This window comes from Bidens hawaiensis, unplaced genomic scaffold (genome assembly GCF_021521415.1).
Source record: "Bidens hawaiensis isolate Kalapana, Puna unplaced genomic scaffold, B.hawaiensis_p1.1 tig00005588_1, whole genome shotgun sequence".
In the NCBI taxonomy this organism is placed as follows: domain Eukaryota; kingdom Viridiplantae; phylum Streptophyta; class Magnoliopsida; order Asterales; family Asteraceae; genus Bidens; species Bidens hawaiensis.
The window spans coordinates 1,185,182-1,209,741 of NW_027491362.1; the positions used below are offsets into that span (position 1 = coordinate 1,185,182).

General features: G+C 39.3%; 2 protein-coding genes across 2 annotated transcripts; one reads left to right on the forward strand and one right to left on the reverse strand.

The window, feature by feature from the left end:
* The first annotated feature begins 1,183 nt into the window (after positions 1–1,183).
* LOC143630219 (uncharacterized) lies at positions 1,184–1,885 on the forward strand. The gene has a single exon (XM_077099289.1). The coding sequence runs from the start codon at positions 1,184–1,186 to the stop codon at positions 1,883–1,885; it is 702 nt and encodes a 233-aa protein (XP_076955404.1).
* A 1,030-nt stretch (positions 1,886–2,915) lies between these two features.
* LOC143630220 (glutathione S-transferase T3-like) lies at positions 2,916–3,785 on the reverse strand. Its single transcript, XM_077099290.1, has 3 exons — positions 3,689–3,785; positions 3,313–3,604; positions 2,916–3,210 (listed from the first exon to the last, which is right to left on the reverse strand). Exons 1-3 carry the CDS (start codon positions 3,783–3,785, stop codon positions 2,916–2,918), a joined length of 684 nt encoding a protein of 227 aa, XP_076955405.1.
* Between the last annotated feature and the right edge of the window lie 20,775 nt (positions 3,786–24,560).

The following is a 24,560-nucleotide window of genomic DNA, read 5'->3' on the forward strand; positions in this document are numbered from 1 at the left end:
GACCAAAATGCTTCTACATATATTTTCACATTAATTTTCAAAAAATAATTAATCCGGTTAAAAGTCATTTACCATGCTTCCAACAAATCCGAAATCTTTGTTTTTTTTCTATAAGTTTTTAATATATATATATATATATATATCGATTAATTAAATATTCCAACAACTCACATAATATTAATAAACGACAGGGGATTAGTATTCAAAATTTAAACATTTCTTATCAAATACTTTCAACTATTATAAATAAGAACCACTACGTTCACTTTATGCAACTTTAAATCTTTTATTATTTTACTAACTCAGAATAATCACTTTTATTTGAACATACTTTAAGATTAGTATGTCTTTGTCATTTTCCATTAACCTGAAATGAAAAAAAATCATTTTGTTATATTTTAATTTCCGGTTTTATATGTTGTTTGATTATACAATTGTTAATTGTTAAATATAAATCAAGTAAATATTTAATATTAATGACACCAAATTTATCATGATCAATTAATTTCAAATTTTAAAAATTATAAGGATGACTATATCATCAAAGTTCAGGTAACATGGTTTTTTGGATAATCATATTTTGGGCTAAATATGAGCACATGATCTCAAATGACATTATATATATTAGTTGATTAACATGTAGATATTTTATGTGTAAGAATATTTTTTTGTTAGTTTCATGAATATATTATCATTTATCTAGGGTTGGTATGTACTTGAAGAATCTTATTGATCACACGGATAATTATACGTGGCTATATCAAAAGTTATAAATATACCTATATGCTACCTTATTAAGAGTTATAAGCAGGCATGGATTAAAGATTTGATTTGTGATAAACACGGACAATCACAAATGTAATGTACAGGGACTGTTTTACTTATTTGTAACATATTTGTGTAATCTTAGTTATGTAATTTTTGTAATTTTAATATAAATTGTAACTGTATAAAATATATGATCATTTTGTTAACTATATTTCATTTAATGGTTAAAGTACAAAATTTTGATCAATTACCTGTATACGGGCCTCAAACTAGTGTGTTATAAAAGTTACTCTTTCTCCAAAACCCATACCAATACCAAAACCCTAACACTGCGGCGCCGGTGAGAAAGACTTATGGCTCCAGCTCAATCAATCTCTGAAGAAACCATTCGTAAAGCTGTCATCTCTCTGCTCAAATGGAAAAAGAAACAAATCTCCCATCAATTTCCAATGACATTGATGACTTCATCTACCTTCTTCTAACCCTCAAGAAAACCCCAAATAAAGACTTCACCAAAACCCCCAAAAGAATAACCTTTCCTCACTCTTTACACCCCTCGCCGGGATCTTGCCGGAGTTGCCTCATAATCGACGACCGGCCAAAACCCACCTCCCAAAAGCTAACCGTTGACTTCACCGACAAAAAAATCAAATCTTTAGGCATACCCATCTCCAAAATAATCAAGTTATCGAAACTGAAGTCTGATTACAGGTCTTTCGATTCAAAAGTTGATCTTTTTAACTCGTTTGATGTGTTCTTGGCTGACCGGAGGGTAATTGATATGTTGCCGGGGGTACTGGGTAAGGTGTTTTATAATAAGAAGAAAAAGATTCCGGTGCCGGTGGATTTACGAAGAGATGGGGATTGGAAAGAGGAGATTGAGATGGGGTTTTGTTGTTCGTTGTTGCGGTTAAGTAATGGGACTTGTAGTGTGGTGAAAGTTGGGAGATTTGGTGGGATGAGTGTGGATGAGATTGTGGATAATGTGGTGGCTGCTGTGGATGGAGTGGTGGCCGTGGTGCCGAAGAAATGGGCCGGGGTGAAATCGTTTCATTTGAAGTTTTTTGATTCGTTGGCGTTGCCGGTTTATCAGCCTGATCTAAAATCAAAAGGATAAGGATGTGGTTGCAGAATAGGTGACAGGTTGATTCAAATTTAGATTTGTGTTCTTTTGAGTAGTAAAGATTGATAAATTGTGGTTATGAATGTATAAGTTTTTTGAAATTGGTTAAAGGTTATTATTGAATCATTGTTTAATATGTGGAAATGTTATGAAATGCTACATTTTTGTTGGTTAATCAGCAAAGATTGATCATGTGATTTACAAGCAATGGCTTGATGTTAAACCTGAAAGGAACCTCACATAGGATAAAAGGGTTGGGTTGTGAGTTGTGACTAAACGGGTTTTGATGGTCGACTCAACTAACCCGTTTGTATGCCATGTTCGGGTTAACCTAATTGTCTATATTCGATCTCCTAACTTATTTAAAACTAAAATTGTTGAATAACATAAATTGTAAATACAATTTAATTTTTCCAGAAATTGTAAATTTGGCACGTTCCAAAGTCTGGCTGAATGAAACATATGATACGTAGTATAACTAACTATTTAATAAGTGTGTATAAGGTCATGTGTAGTGGAGTGGTGTCTCACCAATAATCAGAGAGCTAAAGAGGGTGTTAGACCCTTTTTCATCATGCTGGTAACGGGCGCAAGAGCCGGAAGAGCATGGGTTCATCAACTTTTCACTAATCATGTGCGCACACTGTATCTTTATTTGTATTTATGTTTTTCTTTTATAGTATTTACCGGTTTAAATTATTAAAAAGTGAGTAAGAGCACTTTGCTGATGTGGCAATCAAATTTTTTACTTTTTATTTAGTAATTAGTAATTACACGCTGTCTGATGGGACCGGGTTACATGAAACCATTAATCTACGTCCGACATAAGTTTTAAGAGCAATGGAAATGGGTGGGGGTGAAACAAGCTAGTGAAACCTTATCTCTTTGCCACGTCTGCGCCACATCATTATATTAATTTTTTTAATATTTTTATAAATTTAAATTTTTTGAAATAACACATTAAATTAAATAAAAGAGCTACATTAAATTAAAAAAAACCTACATTACTTATTAAAAAAAACTCCTAAACCCACTCGTTTTGCTCGGCTATCTCCTTTTGTTTTTTCTCGTACCACCTCCTTTTGAAGCCCGTTAACGTGTCAAGATCGACAGCCATGATCTCCATCTCCTCCTTCTCGATCCTCCGCCTCTCCCTCTCATCCTCCCTAAGGTTGAACAGTCGCATCTGTTCAACCATTAGTTTGCCGACTTCCTCGACTCCGGAAGCAGACCCCGAAGCAATGGATTTTGCTTTCTTCCTTCCAATCGGGCGCTGAATGTGGTCCTCGTCGGCCAAGTCGTCTAGGTTTACATGAGTCCTAGACCTTCCGTCGGATGCGCCGAGAATGGCGTCAATGTCGGCGTCGGCCGAAGATCGTTTGTTTGACCCCAACGCCCTCTCGTCTAATCATAGTTGCTACCACTTCGGAGAGGCGGTCAAAACCTCCCATAACTCCAAAGGGATATTTCCGGTGTGGCCATCGTCTTGGTAGCGAGCGGCCACTTTCTTATGAAGATCGACGTCGTTCGTGCCACTTTTTTGGTTTCTGGCACACTCCTCGTACACGCCGATGTACTTGTTCACCTTCTTGTTGATGTGAGTCCATTTCCCCGTGATTTGATCCCTCCTTTGGTAGTCGGGCCCCTTTCCCATAGCTTCAAAAAACTTCACCTCGACCCGATCCCACAAATCATCGATAGTTTGTTCGTTACCTATAAATAAGAAAGTAAATAACAAAAATAAACATTTAAAAAAAATACACATATAAACATTTTAAAACTATTTAAAATAAATACCAACGATCGGATGCTCGGAGACGTCAACCCACGCCTGCGCCAAAGCAAGCTCTTCCTGCACCGACCACTTTTGAATCGATCGAGCCGCCTCGGTCATCGGCGTTTGCTTCTTCCGGCGTACGGATTTCTTGCGTTGGGCGGTTTCGGGTATTTCATTATCCGCCACATGTGGTTGGGTTTACGGAACCAAATCCGGGTCCCCCAAATTGACCGGCGGGGTTTGAGTTTGGGTTGGGAAGTTTTGGAATAGAGGTGGTTGAGGAATACCTTGTTGTTGTGTGTTGACGTTTGGTGCGGGAATATGACCGAAATATTGGGAGAGCCACAACGCGTATTGCTCCGGAGTTAGACGAGGCATGTTGGGATCCATGATATTTTTTTTTATAAAAGTTGAGAAAGTTTATAAAAAGTAGAGAGAAAGGTGTGAGTTTGGTATGTTTTTTGTATAAAATAGTAGGGTATTTATAGGTAAAAGTTTTTATTTTTTTTAATTATATAGCCTCCAACGGCTATATAGCCGTTTGAAATCAAGTGGGCCCCCTTCAACAATGCCGTGAAAGAAGTGGCGGTGGGTGTATCGCGCCCCCTTCACGGGGGAAGGGGGTGGTGTTTCACGGGCTCACGGCGCCAAAAGCACTCTCACGATGCCCCCGTGAGAGGTATTTCCATTGCTCTAAGTTTCATTATATCAGAACATTGTTCTTTTTGGCGACAGTTCGCATTGATAACTAAATAATAAGTGTACAAGTTTTAATTACTTTTTATTTAGTAATTACACACGGTCTGATTGGACCGGGTTACACGAAACCATTAACCTACGTCTGACATAAGTTTTAAGTTTCATTATATCAGAAAATTGTTCTTTTTGACGACAGTTTGCATTAATAACAAATAATAAGTGTATAAAGTTAATTTGATGTTTATAAAAGATTGTAACTTATACATAACATAACGAAGAAAGGCCTATGATTTCCGAACTTTTGCTCAACTGAGTTTCAACAAAACTATCATCATCAATCAGAAGTTGTAAATGAAACAAAACAGTCATTAAGCCATTTTGCTTTGAATTTGTTGGTGAACACGCACGGGAACTACATATAGGACTGTGTAATACCTTGAAAAATAACCTTAAACAAACAAAAATATATAACTATGTTATAAATATATATTATTGTGGTTATCATGGTTATCAATACCAAATATAGTTAGGCTTTTTCTTCAAAATTATCTTCTCCCATATATACATATCATTGTATCATATTGTATAAAAAACCTATTAATGAAATCATCTTCTTTCACCCTACATCTCTTTCTCACATGTTTGGTTATTAGGCTTGTTTCACAACACGTTATCAGCACGAATCTCTCGATTATTAATGTTAATCCTCCACCGCCGCTCTCAATATTCAAGACATCGTCGTTGGCTTTTGTAGGTAATCTTCGAATCAGGTTAGCAAATCTAATCTCTCTCATTACAAGCAAATCGGTTAAACTTTAATATAATGAGTTAGGTTTATATGCTATTGATTTGAGAGACTAGATTCTTGAAATTGCAATTTGATTATGCAAACTTCTTTTGTTAGAAAACACCTTACTAGGGTCCCTTCTGGTTAGCCCAATTTTTTTTTCTAGTCTCATAAGTCATAACGGATATAAACATAATTGATCATATTGTTTTCTTTTCTTTGAGATGTAATCAAACAAACAAAAAAAATTTATTGATTACTATTAATCAGTTATTATTATTCAACGAATACTGATTGACGGCTAGGGTTGACAATTGTTAAACTTTAAAAGAAAAAAGAGTGTATTTACTTACATAAAGTGTTATTCCTCATTGTAATATCTTGTTTATATTTCTACTAGAATAAATGAGTAGAATCGAGATAATAGTTTGTTTATAATTCGACAGCAATAGCATCTTGTTTATATTTTCTACTAAAATATTAGTAAATTCAAAGTTGATTTATAACAAGACTTAACAATTCATTTTCATGCCTATACGTGCATTTAATTCAAGGTATTGTTAAAGTAAAATTATTGATTATTTGCTACAACATGATTTATTTGCTTATTTGATGATATCTTATATCTTTAATATTCATGCATTACTTGTATCAGGATTTATGATAATTTTTTTATTGTCTTTTAAATATAAGATAATTAATATTAAAAAATATCATTTACGAGTTACGATGGAAATTATAAGGAAACCAAATCCTCAATTTTTTATATCATTTAATGATGGTTAAACAATTTTGTCTAAAAATAAATGGTGCGGTTTTGAATGTTTATTGTTATTAGTATTGGAATTGGATGAAGGTCATGTTTATTTATAGCTATTATCCATAATTGATTTTATCTTTATGACTATGATTAAAATATTAAATATTATATATAATCATACCATATTATATGATCGAGATTAAAGTTGCATGACAATATTGATGTCTTCAGTTTCTTTTTATTGAATTGGTTGATTGTAGTACTTATGTTTTTTTTAATTTTAAAGTTTTAAGCATTTTGTTTATCAAAAAATATAAATAAAATCGAAAGCTACTTTTACTTAAAGAAAAATCATAACTATATGTTATATATGGGATTTGACTGCATGATTTGTGTATGAATTCGATATGCATGCATATATAAGTGTAATTTATTATTTTAGATGTATGAATTCATGGTATCTTATATATTAGTCTTATCCAATAATGTACATAACAACTGTGATAGTATTCGTTATCTTTGATCACACTTTTAAATTATTTTCATGGATTTGAACTTGCTTATTTTAAAATTCATAAGCAAATAAATATTTGTACCACTTGCATATGTCTATGAATATTACCTTGTTAAATGTAAATAATATAAAAGATAACTTAAAGTCTATTATAATTTGTTTTATAATGACATGTGTACTATTTAGTATTGTGTGTTATCTATTATATAGTATTGAATAGAACTACACCAAGTTATGGTTTATTATCAATTTCATGGAAAAATAAAAATATGCTTAGAATGACACCTAAAATGTCATTCTCCCTAGATCTCATTATTGAAGGTTATAAAATATTAGCATGATAAATTTTACATGACTCATTCATGTAATTACTTTCTCAATATGTGTTATATAAAGAGAAGATTAATTATGAGAAAAAACAAGGTTAGGACCATTTTTTATTTGTCAAACCTCAAATATGCTCCTGAAGTAGCATATCATTAAAACGTATGAAGGATTTGAAGTGCTTTTGAATCTATGTCCGAGAAAATTATGAATAAATTATGAAAAGTGTTTGGTTTTGATATCATTCCCAGAACTGAATGTGAGTACGCACTGATTGTTGCGATCATGGACATAATAGAAAATTTGTAACAATGATTATATTAATAATGAGATCGACCACCACATGTGGCAAAGAGACTGATCATATATGAGAACAAAATGTGAAAATACTAAAGTGAAATCACATGATCGTTTGAAACGATAATACAATGTTCTTTCATATTTATAGTCTTGCATTTAAAGAAGCATATACTACATATACGATCATAAACCTAAAGTTTATGGATCATGATTATCTAATGGCATGACCGGTTAGACCACACCGAGTCAATGATGTGAAACTTATTGAGGACCCAAAAGATTCTTCATAATAATTATACATGTAATATTGCTCTTAAGGGAACCCATTTATTTACCAACTGAAGGAGGGTGTGAATCCCTAGATGTTATGGAATTGAGAAAAGGATACACATATCCTAACATGATACCATTTAGTGTTTTTAAAATCGATGCATCGTCTATATGGTTATCAAGATCGCAACTTCATGTTTGCATGATTTATGGCTTAGCTAATAAGATAGCAAGCATATTATTCCAACTCGGTATACTTACATTTGGTTATAATAATGAATGTGATTCCCAAGTTAATAATGATCATTGGAATAAGTGTTGACCTTTATAACAAATTATGTTTTTACATAAATTGTTTTGTTAAAGACGATTACTCAACGTCTGTAGTTGGTTGCAAAGGCAATTATCATGAGAGCAAAGGTTCATGTTTGTATTTGAGTGCATATGATTTTACTTGTCTTTAAATCAATTCACATCAAGCCAACAAGTTTTGATACTTCCTCCCCATTGCAATTGGTTTTTTTGTCAGTAGCCAAATATTTCTCATATAATATTTCGTATGTGTTATATATTGAAATTAATCCACCACAAGACACAAAGATGAGACCACATAGGAAGTTGGGAATTTATGTCGGTATTAAATATTGTATATGATTAAATACTTAGAGCCATTAATGAGATATTTGTTTATGGCTCATTGGTCTTCACTTTAGTGAATCGATGTTCCCAACATCAGGGGGAGATATAAGGCAGTTGGAAAATGAATTTAGTTGGAATGAATTATCATTGATCCTCAAACTAAATTATATGAACTAAAAGTTCAAAGGATAATTCATGTATTAAGATTAGCGAATCAATTACCAGACGATTCACTGACCAAAATAGAGTGTCTATCTAAGACACATTACCAACTGCTAATGCTCCAATTAAAGCTGTCTAAGAAGGACAAGCACATATTGATAATGAGCATAATACACACGTGTAACATGGTACACCAATCGATTCCAAAGTTAGAATTTCCTCGAAAATTGGAGCAAGTAATAAAGATGGTCAAGTCGAGGTGCAGTAAAAGATCTCTTGAAAGAGATTAGACAAGATGGTTCTTGAAGAACCTTAGGTACCTGAAAACAAAGAGCTCTTAATAAATTATTTTGTATCATGTCTACAAAGATATATGGAATCAAAATAAAGTCGACATTATAATTTTATTTATATATATAATTAGCGCTTGAAATGATGATGAGGATCAAGATTCTAAATCTGCTTATAAAAAAAATGATTGGCCAAAGTGGAAAAACGCAAACAGGGCAGAGTTGAATTCTCTAAATAACGGAAAGTTTGTTGGACCAGCAGTTCGTACAACTAAAGTTGTAAAATGTGTTAGATACAAACGGGTCTTGTATATGAGTTATAAATTCATCAAGTGATATAAAGCAAAATTGATGGCATAAATTTTTTTTGCAAATACCCATGATTAATTATGAGGATTGAGGAGACACATTCTTCAATGGTGGAAGCAGTGACTTTCCGATAACTAAAAAACCTGGTAATATAAAGAGAGAATCGATATGCGTCCAATAAATATTGTGATTCAGTTGATACTGAAAGTTTACAAGAAAGTTTTTAAACGATTTGAATTAATAAATCATGTAAAGTAAGTTCTCGAGAACACAATGATTTTTGTGTATAGAGTCATATTTGAATATGTTGCGGTTATTAAATATGTTGAGCATAAATGGGACTCCTGAAGAGTTTTCTAATGTAGTTGAATATTTGAAAGGTTAATTGATGCATCTTAGCTATGGAATTCTTGTGCATGAATAAGCATACACATAGAATAAAATGTACATGATGAGCACAATATCTCAATAAACAAAGAAATTGTACAATATGGATTTTTGATATGTGATAAAAAAAAGGATGTGTTAATGAGAAAGTTTATGCAACAAAAATCTTGGAAAAGTGAATGCGTATGCATAATTTGTCAAGTTGAAAAGAAGTCCATGATGGATTGGCAAATGCATGGATTTATGCTTATTACGTATGGACTAAACTATTTCAATTGAGCTTGGCACAAATCAAGAGATATTTTAATAAAGTGGGAGATAAGTTGAATATAATTAGTCATATTTTTATCAAAATTTCACTCTTAAAAGGTCATTAGAATCACATGATGTACATATCACTGAGAGAAACTTATGAGCTTTTAAAGAGAAAATTCTTTTTGAAAGACCTTGACACAGTGTGATTATTGCTCGACTTATACTTCAAGTATATGTATAATTATATGTTTATAAATGTTGAGACCTTTTACCATGGACAAATTGAATCATGTTAGCATTTTAAAGGATGTCTAACAATGACTTGTCTATCTAAATATGAATATTATTGGCTCGGAAATACCATAGTTAAATGCATTTGTGCATTATGTTGTACTGTTAGCTATATATGATTATTATTTTCTTTATTTATATTGACCGGTATGTGTTCTACTAGGAGACATTACAACGGGTTAAAACATATATTTCAGGTATGAAAGATATATGTTTATATTTTACTAACCCATCAAAACAAGTTTGGTTAGTCTTGTTTATGCAGAAAAACACATCAAGGTCATAGTGTTTACCAGATGAAGCAATAGAAGTTTTCACGTGAAGATCATACAACATTATTCAACCTAAAGATTCAAATGTCAAGTGACGAAGACGCAAATGATTGACTACAAAAGTTTTGGGTAACTTTCATGGAAGATCGATATATACCATTTTAAAGGATATATAAATCAGGAGGAGACAATACGCGTTGCACTCTTTTTCCCTTAGCTATGGTTATGTCCCACTGGGTTTTCCTAGCAAGGTTTTTAATGAGGCAACATCTCCAAGCGTATTGAGTTGATAACCAAGGGGGAGTGTTATAAATATATATTATTGTGGTTATCAATACCAAATATAGTTAGGCTTTTTCTCCAAGTTATATTCTCCCATATATACATATCATTATATATACATATCATTGTATCATATTGTATAAAAAACCTATTAATGAAATCATCTTCTTTCTCCCTACATCTCTTTCTCACATGTTTGGCTATTAGGCTTGTTTCACAACAAACTATTTTTTGTTATTTAAACTTGCTATCATAAGTGGCAACAACTAAACAACATTTAACATCCATAAATATAGTATTAAGCTAACAAAATGCGGAAGCAATGAAGACAAGTCTTGTGTTCGGTTCGCATCACGACTTGATATTCTTCCGGTACCATAAGCTTTTAGTTACTTGATAGTTACCATCACAAAACATTTAGTAACTTATTATATAAACGAGTCATCGACTCCTAAGTGTGAAATAGCAAAATCATAAAATTTGTCCGTATAGATTTTGGAACCAAACCGTTGCATAGCATGAAGACTGATAAGTTGACCCGGGTCATTTGACCATCTCCCTCGCACTGCAGGTAGGGGAGTTCAAAAGAATCAGAACTATCTGAATATCCGTATCAGAACTATCCGAAATTTCGGATATCATTTTTGAGATTTTTCGGATAATTCGGATATTCGAACTATTAAATTTAATACTTTTTTAATTTTAATATATATTACATCATGTAAACCTAATTTCTAAGAACACACACTTTGAATTCCTTATCCCTTCTCTTCTTGAGTTCTCTCTTCTGGTCTCCTCTCAAAATCACCATTTTCGACGACCGCTACTCCAAATCACCCCCGTCCTCCGGTCTCAACTCCACGACAGTCACCACCCGTCCACCTCGGCCCTCCCCTCGTCAGTCGGCGTCACCACCACCTCCACGGCTCCACTACTGTTTCTCCAAATCTCCACCTCCAATGTATTTTGAAACCATGGGTTGTGTTTATTTGAGCAATGATTGTGTGTTATTTGTTTGTTTGTGTGTAATTTGTACAATTTGTTTTTAGTTTGTTGGATTGGAAACTTGGATCCCTAAGATGTTGTTAGTTTATTTTTAGTAAATGTTTTTTTTCCAGATTTCGGATATCTGATTCACTATCCGGTAGGATATCCGAAATTTCAGATATTCGAAGTTTCGGATTCGAATAATGAAATCCACTTAAGTTAACATGTGTCTAGAAATAACATGCTACACTCCACTTAAGTTAACATGTGTCTAGATTTACACCACTCTTATATTAGCAAGTGTCATTTTTTACATCACTCTTATATTAACAAGTGTCCAGTTTTACACCTCTCATATATTAGCAGGTGTCCAATTTTACACCATCTTATATTAGCAAGTGTCTTGTTTTCTTTTCTTCCTTAATTCCGGTTTCTAACCCAAATTGTTTGGCCCGTTAAGGATATTTCTATCATTAATGTATTCTATTCACTTCAAGTAAAAACAATATTAGCAGGTGTCCAGATTTACACCCTCTAATATTAGCAAAATCTTGTTTTCTTTCCATTCTTAATTCTGGTTTCTGACCCAAATTATTTGGACTGCTAAGGGTATTTCTGTCATCAATATATTCTATTTACTTATGGTTAAAACTCTTATTTTCATCCAAGCATAAACTACTTTATGGTTGGTATGTAATCACACCTTGACCTCTACGGCATCATGGTCGTTTATATCTTGTTTTCATTGTCAATGTCAGTTTAGGGCCATGTAGACGATAGAAGACCCATTCGATTCATTCTTGTGATATCCATCAACGTCATAATTTAGTTCCTCCATAGTCATAGCCATGTTTCATATACTTAGGACGTCACCTTCGCCTATATGACTTCATAAGCCATTTAAACGTCGTTTTTGACAAGTCCTTTATCTAAGTCGTGATTTTTTTTATTATTCGAACAAATAATCAAACTTCTTCCAATCATTATGTCAAGATACCTAAATGATAGAATTTCGTAACATAATAAAATGAAACTTCTGGATTGTCACTCGAGTTGCCTATAAATCATGACTCGGTTACTCATTAGAATACATTTCTTTTTATATCCTATTTATTAGCATATTCTATCATTATCCAAAGAATTCATATCAACCTTTTCATCCAACACCTTATAAACATGATTTCTAAGTTGTACATTTACAAACGGCACAAATTACCTCCCAGTATTGAAATAAACAACACCACCACATATTTACAAAAAATAATAGATCACGTATTTACAAAAAATAATAGCTCAACAAATCATAATTTAAAACTTTGTTTTGAATTGTTTTTTTTAACAAAATCTTTAAATTAAAAAAAAAGTTTTCAAAATCATTTTTTGAAGTATTTTAGAAAAAATGTGAGGGAAATAAAAGTGCAAATTTTGTTATATATTAATTCATTTTTTATTTATTTTTTGAATTAAAAAACATTCTCGTTGGTGGATTATGCTGCACATGGATCATCAATATGAGCCATCGATTAAAATCTTGTATTCTAATTAACGGCCAAGAACAAAAGGTACAATTCTCCATTCTCCCTTTTCTATTATAAAAAGATAAACATCAATTCAATTTAATTACACCTCAATTCATCAATCCAAATTCCAACCATTTTGTTAATCCATAAAAGGTCGAAACCCAAAGTCCATTCATCTGATTCGCCCAGTTCACCTGAAGATATCAAACAACTAGAGAATTATATGAAGATATGGGATGAAATGGTGAGGTCAATGAAGCAAGGCTGGTAGAGATGAGATCGGTACCGTACCCGAATTTTATGGTACATGTATTTTACGGTATTCGCGTTGATATCACTTTTTTTTTAAAATCTCCACTAAACTTGGTATCGATACTGGTATGATACTAGCAATCAATTATCTATAATACCAAAACCAAAATCGTAATACCACAACCGAAACATAATGTCAAAACTAAAAATGAAACAAATTAACCATTATAAAAAATCCACTAATGGTAGATGTTTGAAGAGGTAGGTCCCAGCAGAGCCCAGTTGGACCCGCAAAACTCACCTCAAAGAGGGACGTCTGCGCAGTTGAACCCGCAAGACTCACCTTCAACAGGGACGTCTGCGCAAAGGCTAAACTCGCAAGACTCACCCTGAAGAGAGACGTCTGCGCAGAAACCAACTGGATCTGCAGGACCCACCATGCTCAGAGACGTGACGTCCTTACGCGCAGTACGCAAGCTGTTCCCGCAGAAAAAGCCTCCCAATGGTCGACGTACTCCGCCTGTTCCCGCAGCAACGGATACTAGCCATCAGGGAAGGCTACCCGCGCAGCAAGGCTACACGCACAAGGCACTTAACTCTTAAATAATTCAGTAATGTCACCTGAAGAAGGAGTGAGCAAGCCGGGAATATTCCCGCCCAAAGCCGGGAAAACTCTCGCCCAAATGAGCCAGTCCGTACGCTACTGGAGGATCTTTTGTACTGTACCTGACGAGGTATGGACAAAAGATCTGACCAAAGCTGCGACAGCTCACTGACAACAGTACAACGAGCAGCATGCTCTATTACTTAATGTCACTATCAGCCGCTGCCTACTCACCAACCTGTCGTAGCACGTGCATAGCCTGCAGTTGGTGGAAAAGGAATAGTACACAGCCGGCCTGGTCACTATCAGCCGCTGCCTACCCACCAATTACCAGCATGGCATGTGCGTAGCCCACAGTTGGCAGAACAGGAATACTATTCAGCCGGCTGTACCTTCTTGGAAACCTACCTTCGGCTATAAATACTCCAACACCTTGGAATGGTATTATTATCTTATCTTCTTTAGCAATCTCTCTTAATATACACTTATATTCAAGAGCAATCTAGTCTGATTCTCACGCTGGAGGGTGGTCACAAGGAGGTACCCCCCCTTCTCAGTGACGAGCTCACGGTGTCTGTTTTGCAAGTCATCAGAAGAACCATCTTTGCCGGACCTAACCCATCGTGGGAAACATCTACTTAACCCCCAGATTATCCGTAATCTGCCCGGGGTCACTTAGTGTTTCTTCATTGGCGTCATCCGTGCATAAAAGCTAGAACTTGAATCTTTCAGTTTTTTTTTCAAAACTTCTGGAAAGATGGTTAACGTTACTCCGGTCCCAAGGCCAGCGAGTGACCAAGAAACCCCGGTAATCACAACCCCAGCTACTGGGAGGAACACCGACGAGTACACAAATTTTACGAACACTACCCCGGTTACTCAAGCCGGGGCAAGTGCAGTAAATTTTACGAACACTACCCCGGTTACCCAAGCCGGGGCAAGTGTAGTAAACAATCATCCCCTGGAATTCATTGATACCCAGGTGGAAAGACAACAGACGAGGCTCCCCCGCCAAACACTTGAACAAGTTAAAGCGTGGGCGGAAGCACGTCAGAAGGAATTCCAAGCTGAGTTGGACGAACGCTTACGTTCCATCCAACAGGCTGACGAATTTGGAAGCACTCAACAGCTCAACATGAGTAGTGAGTGCGAGTACTCGGAGGAATCCGACACCGACGCAAACCCTCGCCATAGGGCGAAAGGGAAGCGTAAGGAAACGGACTTCCAACCGAGAAGGAATTTTGGAGAAACCTTCAAACCAAAAAACGCGGGTGGAAACCCACGTGACTTCTCTAAAACCTTCAGACCAACCGCTGCAAATGCTGGAACCTCCAAGTTTGCAAGGGACATTGCGGAAGCAATCGCCCCAAGAAGTGCCAAACAGATGTCCAACATCGACACTTATGATGGTATATCCGACCCAGACGATCATTTGAACAGATTCATAGCGGGGGCAACCGTCAGCAACTGGACGGAACCCACGTGGTGTTATATGTTCCAGATGACGCTGGTTGGAGCAGCCAGAGCGTGGTTCGACCGTCTACCGGTCCACCACATCTACGATTGGGCAGACTTCCAACAGAAGTTCAGCCAACACTTTAGTCAACAAAGAAAGTACACTGAAGAGCAATGGACAATCCTCAACTGCATCCGAGAGGAAGATGAGTCTTTACTAGACTTCATCACGCGCTTCAATTCACAGAAGCTAAGTCTGGGCAGTATTAGCGAAGATCTTGTTCGCGCTGCTTTCATCCAGGGCGCGAAAGACCCAGAGCTCATCCGCACCTTAACGGGTAAAGATGGCATGCCATCCACATGGGATGCCATCATGACAGCAGCTAAACGCTTCGCGGAAACAGAAAAGCAACTGGGTAGAGATCTTCCCCAAAGCACAAACCTCTACACCCAGAAAACAACAGAAAGCAACGTCCTTACCGCCCGACTAAACAAAAAGAGGAAGCTAGGTATTTGGCAGTCAAGGGTAAACTTTGACACCTCATCCGGCTCGCACCCTCGGTTAGGTGGAAAGGATAACATGCGGTCGTCGAACCGGAACTCCAGATGGACGCCACTCACCAAAAGCGTCACCGAAATATTTGACACCGAGAGGCTCCCATGGCCAAAGGCTCCAATAATCCGAGAGCGTCACAACGCTGATCAAAGCAAATTCTGTGACTTCCACAGGACAAGAGGCCACACCACTGACGAATGCTTAGACTTGAAGGACATCGTCGAAGCATTTGTCAGAGATGGGACGCTCACGCACCTCGTGGCGTAATGAACGCTGAGCAGGCTAATGCGTGTAGAACCCCAGTTGGGGAAAAGACGGACGAAACTGCAGCTACAATGTTGGAGACTACATACTGCGTAAACAACGAGATTCCGAACCAAGTGCATATCCGCTCGATGGCACTCCCATCCAAACAACATGGAAGGGAGCTCAATTACACAGTCTGCATGTAGATCAATTCCAAAATTGTAAAAGAAAAGGCCCAGAGCCACTTCTAATAGAAATGATTCTCCTTATCACATTGACGCTGATAATCTTACATTTATACTTATGAACTTTCCACACTGATATGCCGGTCTTCACCGCATACATAAGTGGGGAAGTAAGTCGTTGCGTGTGGAAGGCGGCAAAACCCGCATAAACACAAAAAACGGCCAACCTTCACGCAGGTCAGTTATAGGTAAAGTTTGGTCATCCCACTAAATGAAAGTGCTGGTCCTACCCGCACAAATCATGATAGAGGAAACCGAACTAACCTATTGACAACCGCGCGTCGAACGATTAACTTATTCAACACTGATATGTCGGTATTCACCGCATAAATAAGTGTGAAAAGTCGTTGCGTGTGAACGGCGGCAAAACCCACATAAACACAAAAAACGGCCAACCTTCACGCAGGTCAGTTATAGGTAAAGTTGGGTCATCCCACTAAATGAAAGTGCCGGTCCTAACCGCACAAATCATGATAGAGGAAACCGAACTAACCTATTGACAACCGCGCGTCGAACGGTTAACTTATTCAACACTGATGCCGGTATTCACCGCATAAATAAGTGTGAAAAGTCGTTGCGTGTGGACGGCGGCAAAACCCGCATAAACACAAAAAACGGCAAACCTTCACGCAGGTCAGTTATAGGTGAAGATCGGTTATCCTACTAAATGAAAGTGACGGTCCTACCCGCACAATCATGATAGAGGAAACTGAACACTAACCTATTGACAACCGCGCGTCGAACGTTTAACTTGTTCAAAACACTTGGAAATTTGCTAAGTTAAAGTATGCACGAGCGAATCATATATGGTTTATGCGGCAAAACAAGTGCCAAATTAAGCTATAATATGCATGAGCAAGTCATATAACGTCTATAAAGCAAGTCATCCAGTGAAAGTGGCGGTCCTACCCGCACAAAGATTTATATTCCATCAAAATTTAAAGTATTACAAGAATGGCCGGGTATCTACCCGCCTACAAGAATATAAATCTATACAAAAACATAAACCTATCCTAACAGTGGGAAAGGATCTCAAGGTTCAAACTTCAGGACCACTCCCTCCAAACCCACTTGTACCCGCACCATCAGTTGGCTGTGGCGGTTCAAGGAAAGTCTTGAGGATAGTTAGCCCATCATCAGCGGCAGCAACTTCGTTCACCTTCTCCACCACAGGATGCGGGAAGGCAGCATACTGATTCACTGCTTGGTCATATGCAGCTTCAGTATCCACATTATAAAGAGGGAAGTTGGAAGGCGGGATGCCCTTCTCAACAAACCCTAGACCAAGAGGAAGCCAGCCTTTTCCCCATCCTCATGAGAAGCGTTGAGGGCTGTGCTCATGGCATCGTCGTATGATGTGTCCGTGAAGACCCGATGCACAACCTACAAAAAAAAAATACAAGTGTCAAAACCTTTTCTAAGTATCAAGAAAAGCGTAAAGACATTATGAAGCTATGCATACCTGCGACAACGCTTCTTGTAGAAGCCATTCCTTGGTAATCAGAGCTTCTTGGAGGGCAGCTTGAGCTTGGTTGCGGGCGCGTTCGGCTTCATTTTTGTTAAGGTTGGCAAGCAACACTTCCTTAGCAGCAGCCTCATCAACGCCCTTTAGCTTACGCTCAGTATGGTCAAGCATACCCCTCTGGTCCAAGATCTCTTGAAGCTTCTTGGCGTCTTCCATGGCCAAGGCGTCATGAGCCTGCTGGAACCTCTCTAGTTTGGCTTTGAGCTCCTCATTCTCGGCACGCAAAGGCTCCGCAACAGCTTCAGCCTTGGTGGCCCTCTCTGTTGCGTTCCGCGCAGTTTCCTTAGCCAACCGAAGCTGTTCGTTAACAGCTTGGGTAGCCTTGGAAAGGGCCTCGAGACGGGCCTGAACTTCAACCTCAAGGGCCTTGAAGGCCTTCTCCTTCTCCGCAGCAACGGCGGAGAGTCTCCTGTTCTCCTCCCGGATAGCCCGCGCCTGAGCTAGTTCTTGGATACGAGCCGCCTTTAACTTGTCGTTTTCACGACAAAGCAACTCGACGTGCGGCTGCATCCGGGCAAGGAGAATCCGAAGCTCATTTGTCAGCCTACCCTCCTGGTAGCTAGACATGGCTTCCCCCAACGCGCCACTTGGGGCCGCGTGACGCGCCCACTCGACGCAGTCTACAGCCGTCCGAAGGGTTGTTCCCCGGCGGATGTTCCACCGTGGAACATACACCTCATTCGAATCCGACACTGCAAAAACAAAAAGCAGTTAGGAAAAAATGATAAAAAAAAGAAAAGAGGCCAAATAACCCTACGCACCTGTAGGGTCGACAACAGGCCGATAGCCACCAAACCCATCACCTGAACCTAACGGATATCCATCCAAGAGGTCAGGCAGATGGGAAGGAGGCAGAGATTGGCTAGAAGCTCCGAACATACCTGCTGAACCGGCCGGGGACGAGGTAGTCGCCGGCGCCGGAGGCACGGTCGAAGCCGCTGCGGTAGAGACCATCGGAGGTGAACTCACTGGAGGTGAACTCACAACCGTGGCCGCCGCTGCGGAAGAACCCGCAGAAAATATCACCGTCGGCTCAGTGAACGATTCCGTGAAGATCGCACTGACAGCCGGCGGGGATGATGTTACAGTTGGAACAGTTGCCTCAACGGGATGAGCAACTGAACCAACACTTGAAACAGGTGCAGCCGCCTGGGTTATCGCCTCGGGTAGGTTGACCAAACCTACCGTCATGGGTCCAGAGGTGCTCCTCCCCGCACCATTTTGGAATGCAGTTGCATCCACGCCTGCATGAAGACAAGATAGTTAAATATAATGGCGGAAGGATATGCAGTTAAAGTAAAATTATACTTACGAGTTCTCTTCAGCTTGAAGGTTCTGATAGGCGGGGACGAACCCGATGGAGCCGGCCTCTTCACGCCGCTCACCGTCGTCATCCTGGGCTGCTCAGAGGTGACAGCTGTCTCAACCTCTGGAACAGTGGTCTCACCACCACCAGGGTTCCCCGCCACCTCCTCGCTCTCGGTCTTCGAGTCAGACCGGTTAACCTGATCGGCGGTGGAGGCAACCTTCGCCTTGCCCTTCCCGCCAGCAGCCTTCTTCCTCATCGCGAATAAAGGACCATCTGCGGATTCCTCATCAGAAGATGACAAGATTAGAGGAATTGCAGCAGAGGTTTGAGCATGGAGAGGGCGGGGGTTAAGGAGTTCCTTACCTGGCCGCGTGGCACTCAAAATCTCATGGCCCGGCTGGTAGACCTCCACAAACCGGTCCGCTGTTTGCTCAAGGATGGGCAACTCATTCTCATCAAGAGCACGAGTACCCAGCCGAGCGGGACCACCAGCCTCCCGCGGATGCAGGAGCGATTGTAAGTCATTCCCCTCTGAAACAAAAAGAGAAACAGTTAGAAGAAAAACCCTAAATCAGCAAGAGGATGTGAATCATACCGTAAGGGATAGAGTTCAAACCGTATTCGAGGACGATGGGAATCTATGGCGCCTCCGCCCCAGCATCCTTCCATACCCGGCTCATCCGGAGCATCACCATCCCGGACTCCGCAAAGCGGTAAACCGGAGACTGGACCCGGGAAATCTTGGAGAACCATTCCGCCTCCTGGTAGTTGGAGGCGTGAAGGTTCGGGAGAGCTCTCCCGTTCTTGAACGTCATCGCTATGGGGACGACGCGAGCAGAGATATAGAAGAACTCCCGCTTCCAGGACCGAAGACTGCGCTCGGTAGCGCAGATCTTCAAACCCTTGATCCGAGTGACCAAGGTATACCACTCCTGGATGCACCTCCAGGAATAGAAGGTCATCAGGCGGTCGACATGGGGCTCCACGCCCAGAATGAGGCACACCCATTCAAAATGGCGAATCTTGGCGATCGCCATTGGGTGTACCTCCGTCGGGTGCACACCGTGTCTCTCCAGAACGCGGTATACAAACTTCGTCAATGGGAACATGAGATTCCCATAGATGAAGAATGCAGCATACACCCCTATTTTGCCCTTGGGGGCATCGTACACCGTCTGGTGTGGCTCAGGAAACTCAGGCTCGAAGGGCTCGAGCATGAACTTCCTGACGATGTACCGATAAGCGTCGACGGAAAGAGCACACTGGCACTCGCCAGCAGTACTCTTGTCATCCTTGTCCGACGTGGACGACGGATTCTCGGAATACACGTCCGACTCTTCAGCAGTAACTTCAAGATCATGAGAAGACATGTTGTGGAGGATGTAAAGAAGAACGATTTCAGGAGAATGCTCGACGGAAAAGTTAGAGTATTCGCCGGAAATCGCTTAGAAGAGGAAGAAAGTGAAACTGTGAGTTGAGATGCATCCTCTCCTCCCTTTATATACTCATCGCAATGAATGCGATGAATTTAATGCGGAAGAGAGAGGAAAGCGCATGTGCAATGAAACTATGACACGTGGAATATGCAAGCTGGCAACAACTGTTGACAGGACGCATGCCGTAAACTTCACGGCCACGCGCCCGAAAACTCGCGCCCACGCGCCTGAAAAAGCGTCTGGAATGACCATATACTGTCACGTCGCCATAACTTCCTGCACGTCCTGACACTGTCAGAAGAAACCGTCGGACGACGTTTCAACAGTTTGGACTGTTCTTATCCTTTCACCAACTCTTCGAATTTCAAAAAGATTCAAAAAGATTCAAAAGTAAGCGGGACTATACCCCTTACCTTGGCAACCAAGTAACTATAAGACAGGTGCGAGTACAGTGTTAAGGCAAAACCCTTCACATACTTAGCACCTGCAGGGAATTGAAGCCAAGAATACCTCGGCAACCAAATAACTATAAGACGGGTGCGGGTACAGTGTCAAGGCAAAACCCTTCACATACTTAGCACCCGCAGGGAATTGAAGCCAGGAATACCTTGGAAGTAAAGTAACTATAAGACGAGTGCGGGTACAGTGTCAAGGCGAAACCCTTCACATACTTAGCACTCCGCAGGGAATTGAAACCAAGAAGGATCTTCTGGGCCATGCTTGCGGAAACGAGAATAACATCCCCGCATAGCGGGAACGTCGAGAACTAGATTGTTTGAAGCTCCAAGATGGAATTGGTTGTTTTAACATAATTGATCACTATGTTCAAAACTACCAAAACCTCATGGAGAATCTACACAAGTGGAACTCAACGCTCCTGACTTGCGAGGAGGTTACAGACCTACCCGCATCATACCCAAAGATCAAGCAGAAAAGTCAGGAATTTCTGCACGTGACATTAGGACTTCCGCGGGAAGAATCCCCATGGAAAACCTTAACACTAAACCCTTTTCAAAACCCTTTGCTTAAGTCCAAAAGTTCACCTCACTTATTAACAATTCATGAGAAGAACATTGGACTGGGAGGACTTGAAGAGGTAGGTCCCAGCAGAGCCCAGTTGGACCCGCAAGACTCACCTCAAAGAGGGACGTCTGCGCAGTTGAACCCGCAAGACTCACCTTCAACAGGGACGTCTGCGCAAAGGCTAAACTCGCAAGACTCACCCTGAAGAGAGACGTCTGCGCAGAAACCAACTGGATCCGCAGGACCCACCATGCTCAGAGACGTGACGTCCTTAACGCACAGTACGCAAGCTGTTCCCGCAGGAAAAGCCTCCCAATGGTCGACGTACTCCGCCTGTTCCCGCAGCAACGGATACTAGCCATCAGGGAAGGCTACCCGCGTAGCAAGGCTACACGCACAAGGCACTTAACTCTTAAATAATTCAGTAATGTCACCTGAAGAAGGAGTGAGCAAGCCGGGAATATTCCCGCCCAAAGCCGGGAAAACTCCCACCCAAATGAGCCAGTCCGTACGCTACTGGAGGATCTTTTGTACTGTACCTGACGAGGTATGGACAAACGATCTGACCAAAGCTGCGACAGCTCACTGACAACAGTACAACGAGCAGCATGCTCTATTACTTAATGTCACTATCAGCCGCTGCCTACTCACCAACCTGTCGTAGCACGTGCATAGCCTGCAGTTGGTGGAAAAGGAATAGTACACAGCCGGCCTGGTCACTATCAGCCGCTGCCTACCCACCAACCACCAGCATGGCATGTGCGTAGCCCACAGTTGCAGAACAGGAATACTATTCAGCCGGATGTACCTTCTTGGAAACCTACCTTCGGCTATAAATACTCCAACACCTTGGAATGGTATTATATCTTATCTTCTCTAACAATCTCTCTTAATATACACTTATATTTAAGAGCAATCTAGTCTGATTCTCACGCCGGAGGGTGGTCACAAGGAGGTACCCCCCCCTTCTCAGTGACGAGCTCACGGTGTCTGTTTTGCAGGTCATCAGAAGAACCATCTTTGCCGGACCTAACCCCTCGTGGGAAACATCTACTTAACCCCCAGATTATCCGTAATCTGCCCGGGGTCTCTTAGTGTTTCTTCAATGTTACTACTTATTGATTGGAAGAAGAAAAGAAGAAAACTAAGGTTTGATTAGTATGATTAAAACTGCCAGTACTTAATTTTGGTTATCAATGGTATTTAAAACCCCGCTTAAAGCCTTGAGGATATCCCAATAAAAACGCGATTAGAGTTGTGATTTTTGGAAATTCCAATAAAAACCCCAACATTTTTCTAACGGGTACCGGGTACATGTACATGTATTTGTTATCTATACTTAAAAGTACATGTACCTAAAATTTCTTCAAATAATATGGTGTCTTATATAATAACAACCACTTTTTTAAACTTAAATGTTAATTTGGTTATGTATGTGTATGAACCGTTGATGTGAATGCATGGGGAAAGGCGGACGCAAGCTTTGGGTAGGAGGATTGAAATGGTATACACTAAGGCTATGTGATATATATATATATATATATCAGTGGCTAACCCATAACCCTCACTGGTTAACGTGGACCTTGATATGACGCCCCTCTGGATTGGAACACCACCCCCTTATTTTGGTTAGGGGAATGACCAGGACCATTCACCCAATAGTGGCGGGCCAACCTTTTTAATGGCTTTATTTTCTTTAAAAAAATCTAGTTTAATAAACAAAACATAGAAAATGAAGAATGAGAAAAACGGATTATTTCCTTCGTTGAAGGGTGTTCAAGAATGATGTTGAACGATGGGGAAAAAGCTAACATGACACAAACAAAAATAATATTTACCGGTGAGTAGCTTTGTTTTGTATTTTAATTGGTGTAAAGCTATTTTGGGTGTGATATTTTGTCTCGTAAAGAAAACTGAATGGATGATGCCAACTCCTTTCACCATTTTATGTAATTAATTATGGTGATATGTGCATGGCTTGTGTCATAATATTGGTCAATGGGAACGATCAAGAGGTGTTAGTAATTAATTTTGTTGAAACTTAGCTGAGTAAAAGTTTGGAAATCATAGGCCTTCAGTTTGGCATGGTTTGGTTAGTAGTGCTTTTCTTTTTACTATTGTTAAAGTGATATCTGTTATGTATTACAATTATTTTCAAACATGAAATAAACTTTATACAATTATTATTTTTATCAATGCCCATGAAGAACAAATTTATGATAAAATATGACATAAAAATTATGCCCGGCTTAGGTTGATGGTTTCATAGGACCCAATCCGATTATACGTACTTATTAAGGTACTAGGGATGTACAGAGATTAAGAAGAATTAAACCAATCAATGAGAGGTTCACCTTATATGTAACAAAATATGAGCTCACATTTATCTCTCTTTCTATAAAAAAAAAGCATCTGGTTTCACCCAACCGATTAAAGATTTAAGATGGAGAATCTCTATGGGGAGTGTTGATAGCGATGTTATCGAGCAACCCAATGAACTCGAATGGTGTAGCCGAGAACGCCCAGGATACCCTTAAATGGTTATTTATACCCGCCTAAGTGTTATTAAATGGTTTGTTATACCAGTCTAAGTGTCATTTGTTTCAATCAGCTAGATTTTGGAACGGGCCGAACTTTACGATATTTGAAAATATTAAACGAAATTCACAAATTATATGAATATACATTTTTAGCAGGTCGAATATTGACAATCAGGTAACCCGATCATGACATCTTATTACACTAATTAGTGGCGTCGACTATCTAAATCCGTTTAGTTACAACTAGAGATGCACAAAAAACCCAATCATGACATATTATTACACTAATTAACTGCGTTACCATCTAAAACCCGTTTAGTTACAACTAGAGATGCACACAAAAACCCGAACCAGGAAAAAAAACTCGGACCCAGGTTTTTACTACCCAAACCTGTAGGGTATAAATATGGTATGAATTTCAAGACCAAAATCCATACTCCGAACCGGACCCGATTTGTACACGTCAATACCCGAAAACCCAAACTGGTTCCATACCCAGAACCGGGTTTTTACTACTCAAAGCTGTTTGGAAACTAACTACTCAAGATACACCAACCAAAATGTGTTGTTAATCAATGATCCAAAGAAATAGAAATTCATAGAGAACTTGTTTGAAATATATACTAAATTCATTTTTTTCATCCATATTATAA

Excerpts from the sequence above, each read along its gene's own strand:
- LOC143630219 (XM_077099289.1), top strand. The coding sequence starts at position 1,184 with ATGGAAAAAGAAACAAATCTCCCATCAATTTCCAATGACATTGATGAC.
- LOC143630220 (XM_077099290.1), bottom strand. The coding sequence starts at position 3,785 with ATGACCGAGGCGGCTCGATCGATTCAAAAGTGGTCGGTGCAGGAAGAG. Across the intron at positions 3,605-3,688 it reads CTCCGAGCATCCGATCGTTG|GTAACGAACAAACTATCGAT; the intron begins GTATTTATTTTA and ends TCTTATTTATAG. Across the intron at positions 3,211-3,312 it reads TTGACCGCCTCTCCGAAGTG|GACTCATGTAAACCTAGACG; the intron begins GTAGCAACTATG and ends CGGAAGGTCTAG.